Below are 26879 nucleotides of genomic sequence, written 5' to 3'. Positions count from 1 at the left end.
TATAAAAAGTTCAGCTCGCTACCATTTCACAGATTGGTAAAACTTTATAGTAACTTTCATTAATATACTTTAACTAATGATACGCAGAAGGCCACAAAACATTAGTTAATCCGAATTTGAATATCAACAAATGTTTAAACATGAAAATTAGTTATCAGCATTAATATGCATATTTATACATTTTAACAAATCCTAAGCTTTTCGGAATTTAAATATTAATAAATCGCTAGTAGTAAGAATATTGTAAACCTGGCAAAAGTTTATCAATTGCAGTTAATGTTGTCAGTGCATTTATTGGTATTTACAGATTTGTTAGCAAATATTTTGCTCCTTAAAATATGAAAAATAATAGTTATTATTCATTAGTTATAGATATATTAATGAAAGATTTAATTTAAATTATAAAGTGTTACCCACAGATTAAGTGACCCCCACGCACACTTTTAAATTGATCATTTAATAAATGAAAAAAAAGCCACTAAACCCTAAACCATATATTTTTTGTTAATGGCTGAAATGTGTTAAGCAGTCCTGCTCCTAAAATTTATACCTTTAAAAACGCTTTTATTGTGGTAATTTCTGCCTCTGCAGCATCCTCTCAGGTTAAACGGTGCTATAGGCGTCTTTTGGTACGCAGACACATCACAATATGCAAATCAGTCAAACAATAACCCCGCCCGCCTGTGCTGACCTCCAACCATCTGCGTCTCACCGCTGTCACAGGCGGCACACTGCTGCTGCTGCAGCTCAGCCAATCAGCTCTCCTTCCTGCCTCACCCCTAAACCCATACGTCATTCAGTGTAGGGCTGCACGATATATTGTTTAAGCATTGTCATCACGATGTGCGCATGCACAATTGTCACATAGCAGGATGTGTGATGTCACTTAAGGCAATTAACTCAAAAACGTCAAGTTGCTGACATATTTTGATCCTTGAAACACAGCGCTGTCTCTGTGTCTGTGTGAGTGATGGGCTGCTGCTGCCTGAGCAGCCTAACCACATGGCCTCCATCCACATGGTTGGATGTGTTGAAAGCTGTGCACCTCAGTCCAGCACAGTTTTGCATCACAGATATTTCCAGTTACAGCTGAATTCACACTTTTAATCCCAGAAAAACAAATGCTCTTATTTACCTTTTAAAAAGACATTTAAATGCCTGATTAAAAGGCTGATTACTGTTGTTTTGCTGTTTTCCTCCGGGTTTGAAAGCTCGTTGCTGACTCAGCTCTTGATCGGTCCGGACGTGAGACAGTGCGCGAGTGGGGGCCGGGGCTGGTAACATCATGGGACCTGCGTTGTTTAATATTGCGATATATATATATCGCAAAAAAAGAACATTTGCAATGTAAAATTTTTGCAATATCATGCAGCCCTAACCCAGTGCCCCTCCCAAACTACCTCCTCCATTTTTTAGTCTTTTTCAAATTTGAGCTGAGGGTGGAGTCAGCTATAATCAGGGTTTTTAGTGCCCTTTTAAAGTTCCAGGACAGAAGCTTAAAAGCCTGACCAAGCTTTGCTTTTTTTTTAATTAGAGAACAAAATTTCAATTCACAATTAATATTTCTTCTTATTATTATTACTGTATTTTTAAACTGATGTTTTATTGCATCTGTTTTAATGTGATGTGGAGTTTTTTAAAGTAAAACACTAATTATAAAAAGACAAATGCATTTAAGCCAATTTAACTAATCGACAGTGTGCTATGAATGTGACAGATAGAGGTTGGGTTAAAAACACTGCAGTATTCCTTTAGTTTCTCTGAAATTATGTGCTGGATCAGAAGCAGGCTCTAATGCACTGTGTAGTCATGACCTCAAATCATTTAATGATCTGTTTCACTGGCATGACACATACTGTACACATACATCTAATGATGTAGTGTGTTTAAATAAATAAATATGGATATAAGGGAGATATCCCAGCTAGCTCTGGATCCCTGAGTGTGTTTGTGTCTCTGACCCCAAGCCTGCCTGGGATACATCCATTCTGGGATGCTGTGTTTGTGTTTCTCTGTGGGGTGTTATCACAGGTGAACGTTTCATCAGGAACACAGCATGCTCTGCATCACACTCTGCACAGGTAGCTTTCCTCAGCTAAACCGACACAGATCTAAAACTCAAATATTATAACCAAGCAGTTATAATGCATTTATAGCAAAGCTTTATAATAATTGAAAGTCACTAAAAAGGTTTGGCAACATTTTCTATGAATGGCATGTATATTAGACTCATAACACATTATAATGCATCCATAAAGCATTATAAACATGTCTATAAAGGTATAACACCTTGTTGCCATGTTATTATGCATTATAAATTGTGATCATAATTACAGCATCATCAGCTGCGTTTATAAGATGTTTTATGTCACAGTACTAAGAACCTCAACAAAGCTGCCTAAATGGAGCATGCTGGAAATACGTTTAACCACTCATTAAATATTATAATAGCTTTTATTAGTTTATAATGTATTATAATGTGTCATTGTACATTCTAAGTAAAGTGACAGATGTCCATCGTGGTATATAATATAATATAATAATAGTAACAGATATGATAACACTTTCTATGAATGTCATCTCTATTTACACTATAAACACATTCATAACATATTATAATGCATACATAAGGCATTATAAACATAGCTATAAATATTGATACAAAATCATAACCCATAATAGCTATGTTCATTATGCATATATATATATATATATATATATATATATATATATATATATATATAGGGGTTGGACAATGAAACTGAAACACCTGTCATTTTAGTGTATGCGGTTTCATGGCTAAATTGGAGCAGCCTGGTTTCCAATCTTCATTAATTGCACATTGCACCAGTAAGAGCAGAGTGTGAAGGTTCAATTATCAGGGTAAGAGCACAGTTCTGCTCTAAATATTGCAATGCACACAACATTATGGGAGACATACCAGAGTTCAAAAGAGGACAAATTGTTGGTGCACGTCTTGCTGGAGCATCTGTGACCAAGACAGCAAGTCTTTGTGATGCATCAAGAGCCACGGTATCCAGGGTAATGTCAGCATACCACCAAGAAGGACCAACCACATCCAACAGGATTAACTGTGGACGCTGTAAGAGAAAGCTGTCTGAAAGGGATGTTTGGGTGCTAACCCGGATTGTACCCAAAAAACATAAAACCACGGCTGATCAAATCACGCAGAATTCAATGTACACCTCAACTCTCCTGTTTCCACCAGAACTGTCCGTCAGGACAATAAATTACTGTGGTCTAAAACCAGGTGCTTCAGTTTCATTGTCCAACCCCTATATATATATATATATATATATAATACAACTTTAGTAATATTCACACCACCGCACTCTTCCTCCTGTAAAACTAGCCTTGTCCAAATACTACTATAGTCAGCTGCCCTCCCCCGAAGCGTAGCACTCCGCACTGTGTTTCACAGCTGCAGGATCTGTGTTTCCTCTGCCAGCAATGTGAGATGTGGCTATGAATTATGAAAAGTGCTGTTTCAGCGTGTTGCTGCAGGTGTGGCTGTTAAATATTTCACTCACCAGTGGCTCAGTTCTGTCTGTGACTCTGCAGTAGTCTGTATATGTGTATGTACAGCGGGCCAAGATAACATTATGACCACCTATAAAATGGCAGATGTAGTTCTATTATGTGTTTCTCTGCATACTTTTTAAGGTCTCCTTCCGTTAAAATCAAATTTTCTTGTTCTTAGTGAGATACTATAGGTCTCTCTGTTGAATGTATAGTTGTATATGCATGTATATGCATGCAGCCTCACTTATCTGCAGTAGCTAGTAAAAGAACATCCTCAGAAATACTTTAGTATTTAGTATAAATTTAGTAGCTGCTGTATCTGATTCACTTACTGTACCAGCACTACAGGGGTTGGACAATGAAACTGAAATACCTGGTTTTAGACCACAATAATTTATTGTGGTGATGGACAGTTCTGGTGGAAACAGGAGAGTTGAGGTGCACATTGAATTCTGCGTGATTTGATCAGCCGTGGTTTTATGTTTTTTGGATACAATCCGGGTTAGCACCCGAACATCCCTTTCAGACAGCTTCCTCTTACAGCGTCCACAGTTAATCCTGTTGGATGTGGTTGGTCCTTCTTGGTGGTATGCGGACATTATCCTGGATACCGTGGCTTTTGAAACATTACAAAGACTTACTGTCTTGGTCACAGATGCTCCAGCAAGACGTGCACCAACAATTTGTCCTCTTTTGAACTCTGGTATGTCACCCATAATGTTGTGTGCATTGCAATATTTAGAGCAGAACTGTGCTCTTACCCTGCTAATTGAACCTTCACACTCTGCTCTTACTAGTTTAATGTGTAATTAATGAAGATTGGCCACCAGGCTGCTCCAATTTTAACATGAAACCTCCCACACTAAAATGACTAAAGTGTTTCAGTTTCACTGTCCAACCCCTGTACAACTGATGATAGTATGAGCAACCCTGCTGCATACCTTCAGTACTTTTGGATACTCAAGCTAATCTCTTTTACAGGATCACTTTCCCAGACACACACACACACACACACACACATATACCTTTTGTCAGACAGACTGACGTCCTGTTGAAAGGTCACTGGTCGGTGGTCTAGGTTGAAGGATGCTGCAGGCAGCTCCTGCTGATGCCGCTTGGATCCATGCCCTTTTCATAGCCAGTCGCCTCTATACATTTCACACACACACACACACACACACACACACACACACACACACACACACACACACATGCATGCCTGCATTTCGTTCACATTACAAGCCACATTTTTTAAATCAGATTTTTTGCTGAGATAGGATTTGTCTATCTTGTCGGTTCACATTCACAAATGTAATTGATCTGTATCTGTGTGTAATGTAAACGAATCTGTCCCTGAAACGCTGCCTCACATGCGCCTCAAATTGATACCTGTATAAACGTCTCCTTCTTAGAGAGACGAGAGACTCGTAGCTTTATAAAGGGAAATGGATGAGTTAGCAGCTCATACGTGGAGCATCTTTTGCTGGAGTGGAGAGTAAACAGCTGGTCTGAAGTTCATGATCAGTTTGAGGAGAAGAAAAAAGGCCAGGCGGTTTGCTTTTGCTGTTTTTTTGCAGCTATAGCTGCACAGCTGCACCAGGAGATGAAGTGTGGGTACAAGAGGTAAGCATGTAACGCTAATGCTAATGCTAATGTGTAAAAGCAAAAAGACCCATGAATTCCACATGATTTGACCGTTCGCATTCATGTCGCATGTCAATGAATCGGATTCATATCTGATTTAGGACCACATATGAAAGAGAAAAATCGGATTTGGCACGTTCACAGAGCCATGAAAAAATTAGATCTGAGTCACATTGAGCAAAAAAAAAAATCAGATTTGAGTCACTTCCGCCTGGTAATGTAAACATAGATACATTAATACACTTACATTAAGACACATAAAAATGCATACGTATATACTTTACATACAAACCTTATTAACTAAAGATTAAAGCTACTGAGGAATCTATAGAGGCACTGTCCAAATATATATGTGGACCCAGCTGTGCATTTCTCTATGTGAGCTGTAGAGTGCTTGACTGTGTGTGTATATACGAGTGTGTGTGTGTGTGTGTGTGTGGTTGGCTATGTCTGCAGACTACAGTGGGGAGGATGGTTGAAAAGTGTATTTAATCACTTAGCTAACTGCTCATTTGCCCCTGACGGCCTGACAACCCACCACTGTTTATCTAAAACACACACACACACATACACCAACACACACACTGTCTGTGAGGGAATGCGCATATGTGTTTTTTTCTGCTGCTGGAGGACACACAATATTTTTGTGTTACTTTAGCAGGCAGAGTAAAGTGCTGCACTGAGTTTATTACATTCAGATCATTTCCACACTATTAAGGCCCAGCTCACACAGGAGTTAAAAGAGGCCACAATGTATTTTTTTTGTCAATGTAAAATAGTTAAGGCACTTTATTAATTTGGAATCAGTAATGCGTTTTATTTTTTTTACGCAATTAATTACGCCACCAAGTTTGACCCCAACTTACAGCGTAACTTCCCGTCTTAATCCGACCCAGATATCAAATATACTTCTATTAAATTGAGCTAAACTGCTGATAAGGTGCAGGTTTTTTCTGATATATTAGCCAGATAATGTACTGCTTTGAACAAACACTGTCTCTGCTGCCCCATGCTGTTTACACACTGAGCGCGGTCTGTGCAGCGTTCACTGCTCTCAGCCATGACACTGTGCTTGCTGTGCCATTAAAAACACTGTTTGAAAGCCCAGCAGCAATTTTCTGTGAGCTCTGCTCTTTTTAGGTACTGTAGGATCTTTTTTAAAGGAGAACTCTGGTGTAAAATGGACTTTTGTTGTAGTAAAACATGATAAAAAGTTCTTACCTTTGATGAATAGCTCACCTCCGTTCTCCCACAGCGTTCTGAGATCCAGAAATTTTAACAGTTTGTTCAAACACCCTTCAGACTGGGTGACCTGGGGCATAATTTGCGAGCTTCAGCTCCAAGCGCCACCGTTACTGAACTGAAAATAACATTGACATACATATACATAGACTCCTGGCGCCAGCTGCTACGCTATGCAGAGTCTATGTATATACATGTCTATGTTATTATCAGTACAGTGATGGCGGTGCTCAGAGCCAATTAATGTATGTAGCCAAGCCAAGTGCTGAAAAACCTTCAAAGAGCTTCAACTAATTTAGTACATGTCTAACCCACAGCTTGACCAACGTGGTCCATTGTGGATACTGAGGTGTTTCAAATTGTTATTTGATGAATATTAAAGCCATTCTCCAGCTACTTCACACATGTTTGCTTCCAGATATTTGCAGAAGTTTTTCCTCAGGTGATCTCGAGCTCCAGCTTTAATAAACGATCTCACTCGCAGCCACTGACTCACCTCAGATTTTGGAATCACACACACACACAAACACACAAAATACACACACAAACACACACAATATATACACACGCACACACACAAAATATACACACAAACACACACAAAATATACACACAAACACACACAATATATACACACGCACACACACAAAATATACACACAAACACACACAAAATATACACACAAACACACACAATATATACACACGCACACACACAAAATATACACACAAACACACAAAATATACACACAAACACACACAAAATATACACACAAACACACACAAAATATACACACAAACACACACAAAATATACACACAAACACACACAAAATATACACACAAACACACAAAATATACACACAAACACACACAAAATATACACACAAACACACACAAAATATACACACAAACACACACAATATATACACACGCACACACACAAAATATACACACAAACACACAAAATATACACACAAACACACACAAAATATACACACAAACACACACAAAATATACACACGCACACACACAAAATATACACACAAACACACAAAATATACACACAAACACACACAAAATATACACACAAACACACACAATATATACACACGCACACACACACAAAATATACACACAAACACACACAAAATATACACACGCACACACACAAAATATACACACAAACACACACAAAATATACACACAAACACACACAAAATATACACACAAACACACACAAAATATACACACAAACACACACAATATATACACACGCACACACACAAAATATACACACAAACACACACAATATATACACACAAACACACACAAAATATACACACAAACACACACAAAATATACACACAAACACACACAAAATATACACACAAACACACACAATATATACACACAAACACACACAATATATACACACAAACACACACAATATACACACACAAACACACTTTTGCACAGTCATTTGTGTGGAGACATTAAACAAACTAAAAGCCCCGGTGACTCATCTGAGGAAAGGCCTGCTGTTAGAAGGACAAAAAGTGAATGAGCACAGGGGGCTGTCTCATTCCTGTATGTGTGTGTGTGTGTGTGTGTGTGTGTGTGTCTGTATCCTCAGGTCACGATAACTTTAGTCATTTTCCGTGGCCGTCCACTCTGGAGGCAGGCGTACTCATTTGCATGTGTTTTAAGCTAATGAGCTCAGTAATGATGTTGCTGGGTAAATTAAACAGAGCTTTGATCCGCCTCTTTAAAAAACTCTCACCTGAAGAGCAGAGCAACAAAAAGCCTATTCTGCCTAAAAACCTTTAAATCTATTGTTATTTCTTTCTTTATTTATTTATTTCTTTATTTTTTGCATGTAATTACATGTGATTATCTTACATTGATTCTTTTATTTTAAATATTTAGCTTTAAATATCCATTATTAAGAGAAAAAATGTTTAATCGATTCCTAGCCCTAATAAAACATTGAATCTATTGTTATTTCTTTATTTCTTACTTATTTTTTTGCATGTAAATACATGTAATTCTTATATTAATAATTTTATTTGATATATTTTCCTCTAAATATCAACTATTAAACGAAAAAAAATGTTTGATTAATTGATACCCCTAATAAAATTTGAATCTATAGTTTGATTCTTTTGTTTTTAATATTTTCCTTTAAATATCCATTATTAAATGAAAAAAAATTTAAGTACTTGATAGCCCTAATAAAACATTGAATCTATTATTTCTTTATTTATTTCTCTTTTTCTTTGCGTGTAATGACTTGTGATAATATTACAATAATTCTTTTATTTTACCTTTAAATAACCATTATAATGAAAAATAATTTAATTAATTAATAGCCCTAATAAAACATTGAATATATTATTCTTTCTTTCTTTCTTTCTTTCTTTCTTTTGCGTGTAATGGCATGATAATCTTACAATAATTAATTTTTTACCTTTAAATAACTGTTAATAAAAGAAAACAAATGTTTATTCGATTGATATCCCTAATAAAACTTTTAATCTATTATTATTTCTTTCTTTCTTTCTTTCTTTTGCATGTAATGGCATGATAATCTTACAATAATTAATTTTTTACCTTTAAATAACTATTATTAAAAGAAAACAAATGTTTAATCACTTGGTAGCCCTTATAAAACATTTAATCTATTTTTATGTCTTTATTTCTTTATTCTTTATTTCTTGATGATTAATTTAATATTCAGAGTTTTACTAAATTGAATTGACCGTTAACAAAGTAAAGCCATGCTTGCTTTCTAAAAATATCAAAACACTTTGTAGCAAAACAATACGCATAAATCTTCTTTACCCTGCTTTGTTTATTTTCTGCAAGAATAATCCATAAGAAAGTATAAAGTAAGAAAGTGTACAGGTATAAAGTGTACAGTAAATATTGTCATTACTTTTTCAACTGTAAATTTTTTGGGTACATAAATACAGTCAATTGTATATATATATAATTTTCTAGTGTTATATTAAAGCCCTGGACATAATCTATAAATCACTGAATTTTTAAAACTGCTTGACCTTCTTCAAGACTCTGATGTTTATGAGATGCTGAGAACATCTTCAGAAACCTTCTCTTTGCTCTAACAGCCTTTTCACACCTGTATATAGTTTGCTCTGTTTTAAGTGAGGTACATTCTTTAAATTCTGAATGTTTTCTCCTTGTTTTTTTCAACAGGAAATTTAGCACCCTCTTTATTTGTGTGGTAGAACTGCATGTAAACTTCCGGTTATAAGATGGATGGATGGATGGATGGATGGATAATTTAGCAGCCAGTAGCAGTTACACAACACAGTAGAAACAAACAATAGGGGTAGTACAATACGAGAGCACAGTAAGGGATATAAGACTCTAAACTATAAAATTCAAAGTAGAGATTTAAAAAAATATACATAAATATATAAATACAAAAACTATACAAAGTGTGGAAGTAATCAGTCGTAGATTACTTAAATACATAAACAGCTTATATACGTAAATATCTCAGAATACTAATAATGAAAGAGTTTAAGTACATTGTTAGTCTCTCTCTCTCTCACACACACACACACACACACTTTGCTGCTTTTGTGTAGTTTACCTTTTTATTCCACCCTTAAGAAGCTTATTTCCTTTTTCTAAATTACCTTTTTCTATAATTGTCTTACATTTACTATTATTTTACCTTTAAATAACCATTATTAAAAGAAAAAATAAATTAAAATAAATTAAAGCAAAGTAAAACGAACAGTTTACATCAGTTCTGTATCTTGAGAACCAGTTTGAGTTATTTCAGATTGTGTTTGATATTGAGTAAAACGTTTATTTATTCCAGCAGTTTATCAGGGTTGTGATTTCTCAGTACAAACAGACACAGAAATGACTAATAATAATATCAGGAAGTGTCGGGAAATCCAAAATAGCAGCTAATGTTTTTATATCAGAGATTGTGAGAGAAAACGCCTGTGTGAGCTTCACTCTGGCTGTGAAATATCGCCACAGTCACACAGAGACGCACGTCCTTTTCAATCATGTCACCTCTGCCATTTGCCCTGTGCATGAATGTCAGCTGTGTGTGTGTGTGTTTTTTTTATTCTGTCGCTCTTTTCACATCCTTCAGTGGAGCTGAACAGATATATTATTTTAATATATAATATAGGTGTCACATTAAACCAATGCTTTTATATGTAGCTGTTGAATATGAGAACAGCGGTCTAAAGTGCTCCCTCTAGGGGTGGGCGATATGACCCTAAAATAATATCACGATATTTTGTGGTTATTATCGTGATAACGATACTCTTGGAGATATGACAAAACTTAATTAAAAATATATATATATTTCAGGAATACACAACTGCAACAAAATAAAAATTAAATTTTAATATTGCATACAATATGATATAGGGCACACCCCTAACTGAGATATTAAAAAATAGATAAAAGATATTTATCAGATTTTAACAGAAGTCATTGATCCAGAATGTCATGATACTTATAATAATTCTCTCCAAATATCTCCATATATGCAGGATTAAAGTAAAATAAATGATACTGGACAGATATAATCTATAGTCTCTAGTAGATATATAATGGGAAATTAGAACAGTATGAATTTTATCTAAAAACAGTAGGGTGATATGGCACGATATTTCGGGGTATAATATTAACATCGTTCACGATATTTAAAAATGTTGGCGATATTATTGCGTACGATTTGATATGGCACACCCCTAGCTGCCACTGTGATCAGGAGATCGCTGTTTCGAATCCCAGTCATGCAGCTTGCCATCAGCTGCCGGAGCCCCGAGAGAGCACACTTGGTCAGTAGATGGCGCCCTTTCTCCTCATCACTCCCCTCATGAGGTGCACAGCTCCCCCTCGCTCCCCCCTCCCCCTTGCACTTCTCAGGCAGCAGCAGCCTGTCACTCACACAGACACAGAGACAGTGCTGTGCTGTGTATCTGCAGTAATTGCCATAAGTGGCATCACACGTCCTGCGATGTGACTACTGCGCATGCGCTTATCGCGATGATGACGATGCTTAAATGATATATCGTGCAGCCCTAGTGTGTGTGTGTGTGTGTGTCTGTGAGTGTGTGTGTGTGCATAGGTTAAATGTTAAATCAGGTGATGATACAGTTGTTTTCTGGACCTTTGTTCACTCAGCGAATGTACTGTGAGTATGTGTGTGTGTGTGTGTGTGTTTAAAAAAGAAAGGAATATGTACTGTAAGTCTTTAGAGCATAAATAAGCTGTGATGAGTCAGAGATATTTATGGTCTGCCCCACAGGCCCCCTCCCCCTCTTTCTCTCTCTCTATCCCTCTCTCTCTCTCTCTCTCTCTCTCTCTCTTTTCAGTGCTGATGTATGAATAAAAGAGATGGGTGAAGGGCTGGAGATGCTTTTTCTGCTTGTTTTCTGTCTCTCTCAGCAGTGACTCTGCCATTTTGGTAGAGAAAGACATGCTTCAGTGCTGTTTAGACACATGATGTGACAGGTTTATGTAGAGCCAGCACCCTAATTAATGTCAGTGAGAGAGGGGAAATGTGCAAGTTGTGTTTCCTGTATCTCTATCTGTATCTCTGTCTCACTCTCTCTCTCTTTCTCTCTCTCTCTCTCTCTCTCTCTCTCTCTCTGTATCTCTCTCTCTCTCTCTCTCTCTCTCAATTTTCAATTCAATTTCAATTTAAAATAGCTTTATTGGCATGAATTGCAAAAATTGGCAATGCAACAACAAGTTAATATACAAAAGGTAAAAAAAAAATATATATATAACAATACATATACAAACATACATACACATACATAACACACATATACATATACATAAACACATCTTACGTATAAAAGTAAATCCTATAAATAAATAATAAAAAAGGATAACTGAATAAGATATTAATAACAGTGTTATATATTGTAATTATTTAAGGAGAGTTGTGATTAGACTGTTGATTAAGCTCTCTCTCTCTCTCTCTCTCTCTCTCTCTCTTTCTCTCTCTTTCTCTCTGTATCTCTCTCTATGTATCTCTCTCTGTATCTCTCTCTCTCTCTCTCTCTCTCTCTGTATCTCTCTCTCTCTCTCTCTCTGTATCTCTCTCTCTTTCTCTCTGTATATCTCTGTATCTCTCTGTATCTTTCTCTCTCTCTCACTCTCTCTCTCTGTATCTCTCTCTGTATCTCTCTCTCTCTTCTCTCTCTCTCTGTATCTCTCTCTCTCTTCTCTCTCTCTCTCTCTCCGCTTGTCACCTCACTGAAAGAAGTGATGCATTGAATTTACTTGACCTCATTTCAGCATGAATAATCTACAGTATTTCGCATCAACACACTTCATTATATTGTATTGATTGAAAATGGCAATTTCCAGTCCTGGATAAGTTTTGAAAAAATAAAAATATCCAGAAAGTTTTGGAAAAGAAATGGAAATTCAGTCTACAAATCTTTGTGTTTACATTTATCGATGGAGAAAATATATTTTGAGCTACAAATGTCAGCTCAGAGTTAATTCAGTGATTTAAGCCTAAACAATGGAGCTCTCAGGATCTGACACACATTTTATTATTAAATATTTTTATAAGATCCTACTATAATCAATTTTGATTGTAGTTTTAGTTGATTTTTGGTTTTACTGTCCATGTCTGCTCTGATGGTTTAAAAAATCGTCATGAAAATTTGCCTGAAAAAATCAAGGAAATGTATTGGTTAAAACGTGTATGAACCCTAAGTATTGATTTTAAGTGGTCCACTTTGTGTTGAGTTTAAGCCCCACCTCTACTGGATAAAAAGTAAACTTTTCTTTAATTCACATTTTATAAATATGCTATACTATGCTTAAACAATTGTCCTAAATTTTGCTTTAATCAATCAAAATATATCGCCTTGCTTACGGTATTGTAATATATTGCAATATATTCAATCATAACTACTCCAAATTCATTTTAATACACTCCACTATAGTAAGCACTATATGTATATTAAGGCACTCTGGTTAGATTGTGTTTATTTAAGGATTTAAGGATATAACACCTGTATATATTACACTTCCTGTATATTCCAATGTCAGTGTTTTAACAATTGGTAATAATTAAATAATTAAAATTGTATTGTTCTTTAAAGGACCTTGATTGGATTATTATCAGTATGTGGTTTTATTATAATTATATATATGTTGTTTAAAATAGTATTAAAATTAATTTTTTTAATTGTGTTTACTTCTGGGAAAAAATATTGTCCAAAGCAACAGGCGAAGAACAAAAACTGTCCCCAAGTCTAGAGTTTTTTAATTTTTAGTAGTTTTAATGCAGTACTCTCTCTCGCTCTCTCTGTCTCTCTCTCTATCTCTTTCTCTCGTTCTCTCTCTCTCGTTTTCTCTCTCTCTGTCTCTCTCTCTCTCTCTCTCTCTTTCTCTTGTATTCTCTTTCTCTCGTTCTCTCTCTCTCTCTCTCTCTCTCTCTCTCTCTTCCAGCAGCCGGTAGCCCTGTTCACCCTTTTACGGTGGTAACAAAGGGCTCCGTATCTCTTACAGTGGGCTAAGTGCTCCACTCAATCGTCAGTAAATTGTTGGCAAAACGAGGCCTGCAGCAACTAAAGGCTTGCCACTGTCCAAGCACACACACACACAAACACACACACACACACACACACACGCACACACACACTCGTACAGTCACACTCACAATCCTCTTTCTGTGGAGTAGACTCTATTGTGCAAACTCAGCACTGAAGTCGAGCACTCGCAAAAGGAGAGTGTAGCGAGATTGTGTGTGTGTGTGTGTGTGTGTGTGTGTGTGTGTGAGTGTGCGTGTGTGTGTGTATTGTGGACAGTATTTTAAGGGTTAACTGAGCGTGTATGATTGTGTCAAAGCAGTGGAAATGCTCCTCAGTCTGGGGTTGCGTGCTGTAGATATTTGGGTGGGGCTGCACGATATTAAAAAAAAAAACCCACATTGCGATAATTTGTCGTTTTGCGACATATATTGCAATATGAAAAATTTGGCAAGCATTACTACCATTCTAAAAATAGAAAAGGGAAATGAAAAGACTTAGAAAACAAAGTTTTTGGTGTGTCATAGATTATTTAATGCATTGGAATATCATTTAAGCATCGTCATGTGCAGTAGTCACATTGCAGGACGTGTGATGCCACTTAAGGCAATTACTGTAGATACACAGCACTGTCTCTGTGTCTGTGTAAGTGACAGGCTGCTGCTGCCCGAGAAGTGCAAGGGGGAATGCTGGAATATTGAGTAAATATTTTAAAAGTGTAGTTTAATTTTATAATTGATTTTTCTTTGAAGAGCAAGATACAAGATGTATTTAGGCTCTTCATTTTATCAGTGGTGAAAATTAATTGCAAAATAAATAAAAATCTGAAGAAAAAAACATTTATCCTTCATTTAACCTTCATCCAAATGTTGTATTTTGTTCTGTTTTGGTTTTAAACAAAAAGGTTCAGTGTGTCCCTATTAAAAAACAGGACTTTTTTTTAACAGATTTCACCAGAAATAAACTATTCCGCATGTCATTATATCAATTTCCCACTCTGTATATGGGAAATTGAAATCAAATGAATGAAATTGGGTTGAAATATCACAAGCGATTATGCAAAATTCCTTCTGGATCTAGCAAGTTGTTGCATTATGTGTTTGATTTCATTTGTGTGTTGGAATTGCACATCTTGCAATGTGACCATTGCACATGTCTGCATTGCAAAGATCATGCTATAACTCGTGGTGTTTTCACATATCATCGCTGTCCTATGGAAAACACTTATCTCCATTTTTGTCGATTTTTAGTTTACTACATAATTTGAACAGACAAACTGTCCCTTACACTGTGCCAAAATTTCTTGATGAAACTAATCAAAATGACCTGAAATAAACTCTTCTTACATTGACTTCCATTGAAAGTTTACAAGTTTTTTCTCTCTCCTGTAAAGTTGCTGTTTTGGAGATAAGTGTTTTTTATTGGACAGCGACGGTATGTAGATTGTTTGCTCTGGTCTGAATCAAACATGAGTTTGTTAAAGAGTTAAGCTGATCTGGTTCGGGTCGTTTTATGGTGAATTTTTGAGGAGTAACAGCAGACTGTTTGAGCTCTTCTGTATCGTCATGGTTACGTTCTATAGTCTATATGTCCTTATGGATTTGTTGTAGTCCTAAATCTAAACTGAGGTGGTGTGCCTGAAGCAGATGGCTAGATAATGTCCCCAAAGAGAGTGTGTGTGTGTGTGTGTGTGTTTGTGTGTTTGAGTGCACACATGCATGTGTAAGTGAAGCTGCATGGTTCATGCTTGTTTGTTTCAGCAGATTTTGAGTGTGTGTTGTGATCAGTGATGTCAGTAACGCGTTACTCTAATCTAACCCTAGACCACACGGTTTTGTTTTATTAAACCACTCCTTGCTGTCCTGCAGAGAACAACAGGTTCAATGTTCAGTTTTACAGTGTTAAATATTTCAGGTCAAGAAAGACTTTCTTTATTTTATATTATTTATAAAAACAAGTATTTATGTTTAGTGAAATCAAGAAAGACCATATTTTATTTTGTATAAAAGCAATTATTTATGTTAACTTAATTCAAGAGAAATGGTCTTTTATTTTTATAAAAAAAACTTTTTTTGTAGGAAATAGTTCAACTTTAAATGTCTAGAGATAAATTGTTGCTGTTAAAAATGCATTTTCTAATAAAGGGAGTATTGGCAAAACTGGTTATAATGTTTATGTTAAGGCGGCGGGAGGTGGTGTCTGCAGCTGCTGAAAGTAACTAATAAAGTAACTTGTAAAGTAATTTAGTTACTTTTAAAATCAAGTAATCCATAAAGTAACTAAGTTACTTTTTTAAGGAGTAATCAGTAATCAGTAATCGGATTACTTTTTCAAAGTAACTATACCATCACTGGTTGTGATTTGGTAGTAGGGTGATTTAATTTGATGTTGATATTGATATACAGAAGCAGAGATAGACCGATTATTGTTTTTGATACTTATCTATAAATTCTAAGTTCTTATCTGATTCTTATATACATCTTCAAATACTGATGCACATTTCAAATTTACTTATTTAACGTCCTTTTTTATGCACTGCCTGGCCAAAATAAAAGTCTCCACCTGCATTTAAGTAAGTAAGTAAATGATGTGGGGTTGGTTGATGCTGCGGTTGGCCTGCAGGTTTAGGTTCAGCAACAGTATGTGCTGAAAGAATGAGGTCAGCTGACCTCAATACCTGAATATTCTGAATATAGACCAGGTTATTCCATCAATGGATGGAATTTTTCTTCCCTGATGATCACGACCATATTCCAAGATAAGAATATCAGGATTCATGGGGCTGGAATTGTGAAAGAGTTCAGGGTTCAGGGGGCATGAGATCATCATTTTCACACATGGATTAAGAGAGAGTTCACCACAGAGTCCAGATCTTAACCTCATTGAGAATCTTTGGGATGTGCTGGATGGAGAAGAGAGGCTTTGTGCAGTGGTCAGACTCTACCATCATCAATGCTGGTGCAAGATCTTGGTGAATAATTAATCCAGCAACACTGGATTTAAATAAACCTTGTGACATTGCAGAAGCTTATTGAAACAATGCCACAGTGAAGAATGTGTGCTGCAATCAAAGCTAAAGGCGGTCCATATGAAATATTAGGGTGTGTTACACAGCACACAGCATGTCTTATTAGAAGATTATTAGAATAAACACAAAAACACTAAATTTGTGAACATCCCTTTCAGACAGCTTCCTCTTACAGCGTCCACAGTTAATCCTGTTGGATGTGGTTGGTCCTTCTTGGTGGTATGCTGACGTTACCCTGGATACCGTGGCTCTTGATGCATCACAAAGACTTGCTGTCTTGGTCACAGATGCACCAACAATTTGTCCTCTTTTGAACTCTGGTATGTCCCCCATAATGTTGTGTGCATTGCAGTATTTAGAACAGAACTGTGCTCTTACCCTGATAATTGAACCTTCACACTCTGCTCTTACTGGTGCAATAATGTGCAATTAATGAAGATTAAACACCAGGTTTCTCCAATTTAACCATTAAACCTCCCACACTAAAATGACAGGTGTTTCAGTTTCATTGTCTGTAAATACTCCAGCAGGCTTTGAGCATTTTCAATGACAGTAAAAAGACAGTAATCCGTCACCTAGTATCATAAAAATCATGTTCTTTTACATTAAGTTTGTCATTTTTTGGTAATCCTGGCTGGAGTGAGAGCTGTCTGGTCATAATGCAGCAGGACTTCCTGTGAGTGTAATACCTGCAGAGAGGAAGCTTTAGTGTTTGACACTGATAAAGATGGGTTCAGCTGCTCTGCTATGACCACACTAATCCAAAACATCCATTCTGTGTGTGTGTGTGTGTGTGTGTGTGTGTGTGTGTGTGTGTGTGTGTGTGTGTGTGTGTGAATGTGTGTGTGTGTGTGTGTGGAGATAAAACAAAGGCAGAATTTCAGTCTCCAGCTTTGGCTGCATCTATTGTCCACTGTCCAATAAATCCACAGAATCAGAACAGCCTCATTCGCTCTCCTTTGTTCTTTACAAATTGTTCTGTTTTTATTTGCCAAATAGAAGCTAATTGGTTAAAGTGCTTTATTATGTGGGCACATGTTGGACAGGGTGTACTATTAGACTGTACTAGAGTACTGGAGTAAAAACTGTAGGTTTAAGATGCTAAGTTACTGATTTCTCTTTCTGTTTCTCTTCTCCTTTTCTTTCCAGGAAACAGTTGAATATGCCTTTCTCATCATTTTCACAATTGAGACCTTCCTGAAGATCATAGCGTACGGATTAGTTATGCACCAAAACGCGTATGTCAGGAACGGCTGGAATATGCTGGATTTTGTCATTGTCGTCATTGGGTGAGTTTGGCTCGTTTACTCATAAACACCGTAGTTAAACAAAATACATTAGCTTTAAAGCTACATCATACAATTCTGGACCACGTTCTCCTGAGATAAAGAAAAAAGTTTTTAATATTAAGATTTTTTTTACATAATTTAAGTATTGTATTTGAAAGAAACATTACTGTAATGTATTTTTCTCATATGGCACTTCTAACAGACTTCAGGTTTTGCTAGATCTCAGATTATTAGGGGTTATTTAATGGTTTTATATTAATTTTCATGGAAATATATTTTCAAAATCCTGCTCTATAATTCTGAATAACATTCTTTGGCGCTCATTCTGAATTCTGCTTCCTACATATAGAAACATATAGAAAAAATAAGAAGTTTTGTGATCCAGTACCAAATACTACACTGTTCTGCACTAGTGCAGACCTGCTTTCAGACTTGTTCATAGCTTTTTTATGCTCAATATAATAGAGATGTATAGAGAGTAATCTATATTTTTTGCCAAAATACTGAGGTACTGAGGTTAATTCTATATAGAAATAGCACTGATTTATGTGAAATCATGATTGGAATAGCAGTACTGAGGTAAATTCATCATAGAAATAGCACTGCTTAAGTGAATTAATGATTGGAATAGCAGTACTGAGGTACATTCATCATAGAAATAGCACTGCTTAAGTGAATTAATGATTGGAATAGCAGTGCTAAAGTAAATTCATCATAGAAATAGCACTTCTTAAGTGAATTTAAGAGTGGAATAGCAGTACTGAGGTAAATGTATTGTGTATTTAATAAATATTTTATTATTTTGTAAAAGTTCTTTTTTTTTTGTTTAAATTTGGCAAATTTATGCAATAGTGAAAAAGTGTAAAAAACCTTTTAGCTAAACGTATTTTAGTTTAATTTTATTTGGTTTTATTTTGGTTAGGGATGTCCCCGACCTGATCACCTTAACGGAAATGGTGGCTGATCACGAAAAACCTAATGTTACATTTTTACTCCATTACTACAGTAGATAATTCAGCCTGTAATTTTTTTTAGAGGACGTCTGAGAAAAACACATACATGGTCGTTCTGGACAGGAATAAAATCACAGAGGACCCCATAAAAGAGAAAATTACCCTAGGACCTCCTGAGAAACTAATCCCATCCGGATAGAGCTTAAGACTGCGGGGCAAAAATATGTGACCCGGACTTCCCTAGTTTTTATACATCTTATAAAATACTACACAAAATCTGACTGAATAAATAGTTAATAGATAATAATTAATTGTTCATTTGTTTAGTAATATTAATAGTAAATGAAAATTGTGGGCACCAGTTACAGTGTGAGTCATTGGGGAATCAGAGAAAGGGTTCCAGTGTTATCTGGTGGTAAAATGATTCACCTGAATTCAGGTTAGGGTTTTTTTTGAGTGGATGGTGATGTCACTCCTGTCCTGCTGTTCCAGTTCTGAATGAATCAGCTGTACCAGGAGAGGTGCTTTCAGTCAGGTCCTGCTAACAGGAGGGAACGTATTGTTCTTCACAGCATCTCTGTGTTCTTCTCTTGCGCTATTTTTCTGTTTCCTGTCTCTCTGTCTCTCTCTCTCTCTCTCTCTCTCCATGTTTCCCCATTTCTGTGTCCCACATCTTCATCATCTCTTCCCATCAGCCCCCTCTTCACTCGTCCTCCTGTTACTGTCATGCTCTCCACATGAGCACACACACACACACACACACACACGCATGTATAGAGCCCTTCATGCATTTATATGACCCAGAAAAGACACGTGGAATAAATCAGGCTCCTCACTGCTGAGGAGTGACTCACTGTCTTTCCCCACACATCCCTGTTTTTCCTCTTCTATCTCTTTACCCACTTTCTTTCTTTCCTCCTCTCGTCCTTCTTGTTTTCCACACTAGCCTTTCTGTTTTACTATTTGTAGTCCAGTCTGTAGTGCCAATAATATTTGGACATCTGCTTATTCAATATTAGAGGTAGAGATTAGGGGTGGGCGATACGGCCCTAAAATAATATCACAATATTTCATGGTATTTTTTCGCGATAACGATACTTTTGGCGATATGACAAAAATAAATAAATAAATAAATATATTTTAAGAATAAACTACTGCAACAAAATAACAATTAAATGTTATTATTGCATACAATATTAATAACAGTATAGGAACACCCTATATTTAAATCTCAGACACTGATTTTTGGGGTTTTTAATTGTCTGTAAGAGATCATCATAATTCAGTGGTAAAAAAAAAAGCATCAAAACCAATGGAAAAAAAAAATCTTTCAATATTTAACCTTTCAGCCAAATTTTGTGTCATTTAGTTTGGTTTTGGTTTGGGCTAAAATGTTTGGGTGAATCTCTACTAGGGGTGTGTCATATTTTATCGTACACAATTAGTAATATTTATATATAGGGATATATACATATATACATACCCCTAGATATTTAAAAAAAAAATACAAGAATTTTATCAAATTTGTAACAGAAGTCAGTGATCCAGAATGTCATAATACTAATAATGCACTCCATATATCTCCATATATACAGGATTAAAGTAAAAAAAAAAATGATACTGGACAGATATAATCTAGTATATAGTCTCTAGTAGATATATAATGGGAAATGAGAACAGTGTGAATTTTTCTTTTGCTAAAAACAGTAAAAAAAAATAAAAATAGTACCCTGATATAATAATTAGGGGTGGGTGATATAGCACCATATATCAGGGTATAATATCGTATTCATATTGGCGATATAATTGTGTACGATAAAATATGACACACCCTTAATAGAGGTTCACCCACACATTGTAGCCCAAACCAAAACTAAACGAAATGACACCCAATTGGGCTTAAAGGTTAAATATTGAAAGTTTTTTTCACATTGATTTTTATGCTTTTTTTTTTTACCATTGAATGATGATTTTGGCTTACAGGCAATTAAAAACCCAAAAATCAGTGTCTCAGAAAATTTGAATATTATATAAGACCAATTGTTACTTTTGGCAGTGTGGGCAGTGTGCCAAATGAAATATGACTTTGGACTTGATAATAAAACACAGTGGATCAACATCAGCAGATGTTGCACATGTCTCTCCAAACCATCACTGATTGGTGGAAACTTCACACTAGACCTCAAGCAGTTTGGACTGTGTGTCTCTTCACTCTTCCTCCAGACTCTGATCCCTTGATTTCCTTTAAATGAAATGTAAAATTTACTGATGATCAGTGATGGTTTGGAGAGACATGTGTAACATCTGCTGGTGTTGATCCACTGTGTTTTATTATCAAGTCTAAAGTCAGTGCAGTTTTGTTTTCTCACAAAATCTTACAGCACTTCCTGCTTCCCTCTGCTACTGACAACTTTTATGGAGATGCAGATTTCGTTTTCCAGCAGGACTTGGCACACTGCCAAGAGTACCAATTGGTTTTATATAATATTCTAATTGTCTGAGACACTTATTTTTGGGTTTTCATTGGCTGTAAGCCATATAAATCAACAATAAAAGAAATAAGCACTTAAAATAGAACTGAATTACTGAAATAAAGTAATTTTTCAATTGTGTTGAAAACATCACACTACAGCAGATTAAATTGTAAAATGTTGTTCAGTTCTTTCACACTGGCTGTAAAACTGTCTCTTGTCTTTCTGCAGATTGTTCAGTGTTGTCCTGGAAGTTTTGACCAAAGATGGGGGTCAGGAGGATGAGGGCGTTGAGATCCCCCTCGCCGCAGCCACACACGCCCACGGGGGTAAACCAGGAGGTTTTGACGTTAAAGCGCTGCGAGCTTTCAGAGTCCTGCGACCCCTCCGCCTGGTCTCGGGAGTGCCCAGTGAGTGGTCCCTACCTGAGTCGTGTTTATAATGGTTTAGATCTGTTTCTCAGAGTTTCGGCTCTTTGTATAGTCCGCACTGTTGCCAGAGGGTCTTACTCAGAAGCGTGAAAAACGCAGCTGTTTTTTTATGCAACACGTTCTATAACTTGACACAAGAGACCTCTGTCGAATCTGGTTGGTTCTGTGATTATTTAATCTGCCAGGAAGAAAAACAGTGTATAAAACTATAAAACAATAAAAAGTGATGTTGAAAATACATAGATAATAAAGACCTGCTCGTTTAGAAAACATAGGCTTCCTAAGTAAATCTTAAATACAGCTCTGCGAAGAAATAAGAGACCATTTAAAATGTAATGTAAAATTGTAAAATTGATTTTACCAAATTGAAAACCTCTGGAATTTAATCAAGAGGAAGATGGATGATCACAAGCCATCAAACCAAACTGAACTGCTTGATTTTTTGCACCAGGAGTAAAGCAGCGTAAAGTTATCCAAAAGCAGTGTGTAAGACTGGTGGAGGAGAACATGATGCCAAGATGCATGATTAAAACTGTGATTAAAAACCAGGGTTATTCCACCAAATATTGATTTCTAAACTCTTAAAACTTTATGAATATGAACTTGTTTTCTTTGCATTATTTAAGGTGTGAGCTACACATACAGTAATATAGTGTGTAATGAATGAGTAACATAGCAATATGCCAAATGTCTTATTATGGAGCTGTAGAGGTTCCTAATGGAGTCCTGCAATAATATATACCATGTTCCTCCTATAGATTTTTCAGTAGGGGTGTTTGTAGGACTGATGATAGCATGTCCAATACCATTCCACACATTTTTAATCAGGGACATATCTGATGATGCAGCTGGCCATTGCATAGTGTCTGTGTCTTTAAAGGGGACATATTATTCAAAACTCACTTTTGCTCTGAGTGCTTTTGTATTTCCACTTGAGTCTTGACTTCCCCATAAACATTTCAAGCCTGAAAAAGATACAACCATCCATCTGTTTTCTGTGAATCAGAAGAGAGAAGAGTTTAGTGTCAGGAATCATTTGCCTTTATGAGCCGTTTGGATGCTCCCTTATTGTGACAATACACAATAAGGAAACCACTCTGGCACCACCGCTCTCTCGTCAGCCCTTACAATATCTTTACCCAATAGATCAGTTGAGGAAACTTCATTTTGGTCTGCTGGTTGAGAACCTCAGACAGTACACAGCAGAAAAAGCCAGCAGACTTCGTCTGAGGGAGGGATCTGTACCTACTGTCTGTGGTAAGAGCATAGAGCTGTGAGATCTCTTAACGTGAGAGTGATTTTGTACAAATAATTTTATGAACATGTTTTGTGGAGCCCATAGACCAGGATCTTGGACGTTGTCCAATCCGGACCCAAACCGATAAACTACTGAGAAGGATTTAATTCTGACTGTTCATCTAAAGCATCAGAACGTTTCTTGTCTTTATGTTATACGTGGTTTGCGGCACAGTAAACTCACAGACCAATCACGTGTGGTGTAAGATCACCAAACAATCTCCTCTACCAATCAGATCTGTGCAGACCACTGCCCCGGCTAGTGAATTAGGATGCGGCCGAAAAAAAGCGCCTTAGTAAAGGGAGCACAAGAACTGGCGGAAAAACGAGAACAGGCGGAAACTAAAGACACGCCGAGAGAGACAGGGGAGGAATGTACACAAAATCTGGCCTGAGAGGCCTTTTATTATTAGTATATATTTTTTTAATCATAGTCTAAACAACCTTACGAGTCAGATGTACAGGATATATACAGGATATAGCACTGAATCTGAATCATAACACAAATTAAAAATGGCACGGACCTTTGACTGACTACATTTTCTCCAGCTGGACCGTACTGAATTGTAATTAAATACCCCTGCCATAGACCTACTCTAACTTGTGTAAAAATGGGTATATTATGTCCCCTTTAAGGCGAGCTCTTGAGACGGCAGCAGTATGTGGATAAGCATTGTCCTGTTGGAAGCAGAAAAGGCAGGCCTGTTTCTTTTAGACTTCATTAATGTAGTGTAGGGCTGTCAAAATGCCTATAGTGAAGGTCAAAGGTGATCTGGCATCGTACGAAATTGAACCCCGCACTATGACACCAGGCCTTCTTAGAGTGTGGCTGGCTGGAGAAAACAAACTGTTCATTCTGATTTGTTGGTCATCCCCACAATTATTCAATTATTTTATTGTTCCTGGTAACCAATTATATTCCCAACAAATAGCACTGCAATATTTTCTCAATGAATTTTTCAGTGTATTTCTATATATATTTACAAAAATATATCTTATTTCCCTCATCCTTGTAAATCTTCGTATTTTGCAGTCAGTCACTCAGTCACGCGACCCCATATTCTCATGGGTCCGGAGCCCCAGGGGCCCCAGAGCGCAGGAGCCCTTCAGTGGGGTAGATGTGGGGTGAACACAGACACAGTATGCAGCCATATGGCAGCGGGAGCTCAGTGGCCTTCACTGCCGCCCCCAGGAGTGTTCCTTCAGAACAAGCTGTTAAACTCAATGCCCCAAAGACATCGTCTGTCTGTCTGTCTGTCTGTCTGTCTGTCTGTATGCATGCTGTGAGTTTGCTTTAAACATTTGCTTTATAAACATGCAGACACTAAAAACACTCAAGCATTTTTTTCCATTAATAGCTGAAATGTGTTCCTTCAAAGTAATAAAACATACTAGTCCTGCTTAAAAATGATATAAACATTGTGTATGAACTGTGTACTTTGGTACACAGACCCATAACAATATGAAGAACAGTCAATTAATCGCTCGCCGTTATCACAGGCACACTGCTGCTACTGCAGCTCAGCCAATCAGCTCTCCTTCCTGGTCCACCCCTAAACCCATACATCACTCTCATTTTTTAGAGGATGGAGTCAGCAAAAAATAGGGGGTTTAGGGCCCCTTTAACGAGGTATACCTTTGTTTTGTGTGTGCAAACATGCACTCGTTTGGCACAGACCGACAAAACATTAACACATTAACACAAAAAAACTGAACACACTGTACCTTATACACTGTTGTGTTACAATTTTTTTTTGCCAATGCACTGTCTCAGAAATAGTTATGCCACTGATATCAAGAATTTTCAAGAATTTGTGTCAAAATTTTGGTAACTATAACATTCCTTTTTAAGTTCATGATTTATCCTTATATGAAGAATTAATTTGCAAACAGATACAATTATATTTAAAGAATTGAAATTTAATTTTTAATATAAAAAATATATATATTTAATATATTTAATATATTTTTAAGAAATTTAAAAACAACTTTTTTTTCTGTATGTTTTGCAAACATACTACAGAAAACACGTTAAAAAATATTTACAATAATCATGGTAAATCCAAAACACACCTTAAGAGCAGAGAAGGGTCTTGTCTTTCACTTTAACAAGTGAAGATGACCTTTAATGTTGAAATGCTGAGACTATCTACTATTTGTGATATGAATTATTTTAAATCGATTTTCTAATTTTATATATATATATATATATATATATATATATATATATATATATATATATATATATATATATATTTAACAAGCATGTACAAGGGTTTTGTGGCTGCAAACGTGCACTTATTCTTTCTGGGTGTATATCACTTATTTTCAAATGGTGCGCACCAACGTTATGAGTGCACATTCTGCTCTTATGTGAAGGAATTACTAAATCTAGGAAAAGAAAGCAAAAAAAGGTTTTGTTTTTTTTATCTGCTGGTACTGACATGATTCTGGTATTATATTAAATCAGCTGTCATTACAGCCATCATATCAGTACATACAGGGGTTGGACAATGAAACTGAAACACATTTTGTGTGACATACCAGAGTTCAAAAGAGGACAAATTGTTGGTGCACGTCTTGCTGGAGCATCTGTGACCAAGACAGAATGTCTTTGTGATGCATCAAGAGCCACGGTATCCAGGGTAATGTCAGCATACCACCAAGAAGGACCAACCACATCCAACAGGATTAACTGTGGACGCTGTAAGAGGAAGCTGTCTGAAAGGGATGATTGGGTGCTAACCCGGATTGTATCCAAAAAACATAAAACCACGGCTGATCAAATCACATCAGAATTCAATGTGCACCTCAACTCTCCTGTTTCCACCAGAACTGTCCGTCACCACAATCAATTATTGTGGTCTAAAGTTTCATTGTCCAACCCTTGTCTCACCCATGTTTAGCTGAGGAAGGTGAGGCTTGGCTGTGACTGTGTGGCTGTATAGCAGCGAGGCTAAAAGAAGCAGTAAGCATGTGATGGGAGAGACCCTGTGATTTTCCTTCAAGTGGAATTCATTCACAGCGGGAAGCATTTGTACCGCCTAATCCACTAATAAACGCTAACTGTGTGTCTGCGGGGGCTCACACATGCACATGCTATTATAACCACTGTGTGCTTTGGTGGGTTTACATACACACAAGCACATTAATAACAGCAGCTGTATTATTATAGAAAACAGTTTCTTTTGTATTGCACTTTTTTAAGCATATAGTGCAGCGAGATGTGCTGCTTTTCAACAATAATTGAACAAATGAACAAGTGAACAAATTAAAATAATATAAAGCATATATATAATTGACAAGAAAACAAGTAAAAAAAAGAAAATTATGATTAAAAAGACTGAAATATGAGATATATGGATACCACTTTAAAAAATAAGACTACCTTTATAAAGGTTTATGAATGGTTTATAAAAGAG

The 26879-nt window shown here is 36.4% G+C and overlaps 1 protein-coding gene across 8 annotated transcripts in view; it reads left to right on the top strand.

Moving 5' to 3' along the window:
• Positions 1–26879, top strand: part of cacna1da (calcium channel, voltage-dependent, L type, alpha 1D subunit, a) — a 140735-nt gene that overhangs the window by 22803 nt on the left and 91053 nt on the right. For all 8 annotated transcript variants that reach the window (XM_049471581.1, XM_022682587.2, XM_022682590.2 and 5 more), the window contains exons 4-5: positions 18167–18306; positions 21962–22140. In XM_049471581.1, coding sequence (XP_049327538.1) covers positions 18167–18306; positions 21962–22140 — 319 coding nt within the window. The remainder of the gene's footprint in view (positions 1–18166; positions 18307–21961; positions 22141–26879) is intronic.

The sequence above is a fragment of the Astyanax mexicanus genome, chromosome 24 (genome assembly GCF_023375975.1).
Source record: "Astyanax mexicanus isolate ESR-SI-001 chromosome 24, AstMex3_surface, whole genome shotgun sequence".
NCBI lineage: Eukaryota > Metazoa > Chordata > Actinopteri > Characiformes > Acestrorhamphidae > Astyanax > Astyanax mexicanus.
The sequence above is the reverse complement of the archived record's forward strand: the minus strand, read 5'-3'. Positions and strand labels throughout refer to the sequence as shown.